Here is a 1,228-nt window from a genome sequence, read left to right as displayed (position 1 = left end):
TATCCGTAATAGGTTTTACAGAAACATACGTATGTGTCGTAGAGAATCGACCATCTGTTTTTATCGAAATCCAGATTCATATCGTCGTACGGATAACATTACGAGTTTAGATACAGTTTCACGTTCGTCAGTTTACAATGATCGAATCGGCTCGTATCCTCAAGCATAACGTTCTTCCGACCAGCCTGCAGAGCAAAGATGACGTACCACGGCTTCTCGAGCTGAGTAGCGTCTTGATGGCCCACGAATGTTTGGTCGTGCGCTGCAATAGTGGAAACTCGTATAGATCTCACGAACGAAAAGCCATGCTCAGGTATCGTCCGCTTTCCAGAGCACGCAGCATCACCAGTTTATTTATCTCGTTCAGCAGGACGTGTGGCATTCGCCACTGTACTTTGAATAATTCAATTTCCGGCTCCCGCGCCGGATCGCCAACTACACAATTGTTATCGTTGCACGCGCGTATCAAAATCAATTCGTGACGAGCGTTAATCACAACGCGTCTGTAATCTTCACAAAATCCCAGTAGCATGTTGAGCGGTACGCAAAAATTAAAGTATCCGTTCGTAGGATTCCACGGATCCCAGCCAGCGTTACTCGCAATCATAATTCTATCGGATGACATAGTTACATAGTTCTTGAGCGAGTTGGTTATTCCGACGTTTCTGTTGCGATCAATCTCTACACCGTCGAGCTCGTATCGAATCTCATCGAACATGAACGCGATGCAATTATTTCCTAATATCACATCAGACCCCGCAACTGGTTTTTTTATCGTAAGTTTTCCCTCAACGTATAGAAAACTTTGAGCTGGTAACGCGTATAAATCTTGCTGTTGTATAGGTATTCGTATCTCGTTGCTGTGTTCGAACGTTGTATTGGCGAACGGATTGTACGTGTGAGTTTCGATCTTGACGATGCGATCGTCAAAGATCGGCTCGTCTTTGATGTTTAAAATGTCCGTCATTGTCGCACCACGAATCACAGAGATTTCAAAAATTCAACGTTCGACGCGGTGAGCTTCTTTTTCTTGGAACAACTGGATGATTGAATATTATCGAAAGGTATAGCAGGAATATCGGATGACTGTTGTAACATTGATGTTTTCGTTGTAAAGATGTTTGTGTTTATTTTTCTCGCGCGTTCCGACGCGTTTAGTACACAGAGCATTTCACGTTCACGTTATCGTTGCAGTCGTCATCGTCGCACGTGCAATCTGACGGTAATT

The 1,228-nt window shown here is 43.9% G+C and overlaps 1 protein-coding gene across 1 annotated transcript; it reads right to left on the bottom strand.

Moving 5' to 3' along the window:
• Positions 1–289: 289 nt before the first annotated feature.
• On the bottom strand, positions 290–967 carry LOC118646375. Its single transcript, XM_036289074.1, has one exon. It carries the CDS (start codon positions 965–967, stop codon positions 290–292), a length of 678 nt encoding a protein of 225 aa, XP_036144967.1.
• Positions 968–1,228: the final 261 nt, after the last annotated feature.

Source organism: Monomorium pharaonis, chromosome 6, assembly GCF_013373865.1.
Source record: "Monomorium pharaonis isolate MP-MQ-018 chromosome 6, ASM1337386v2, whole genome shotgun sequence".
Classification (NCBI taxonomy): Eukaryota; Metazoa; Arthropoda; class Insecta; order Hymenoptera; family Formicidae; genus Monomorium; species Monomorium pharaonis.
This window is presented reverse-complemented; position numbering and strand designations above follow the sequence as displayed.

Excerpts from the sequence above, each read along its gene's own strand:
- LOC118646375 (XM_036289074.1), bottom strand. The coding sequence starts at position 967 with ATGACGGACATTTTAAACATCAAAGACGAGCCGATCTTTGACGATCGC.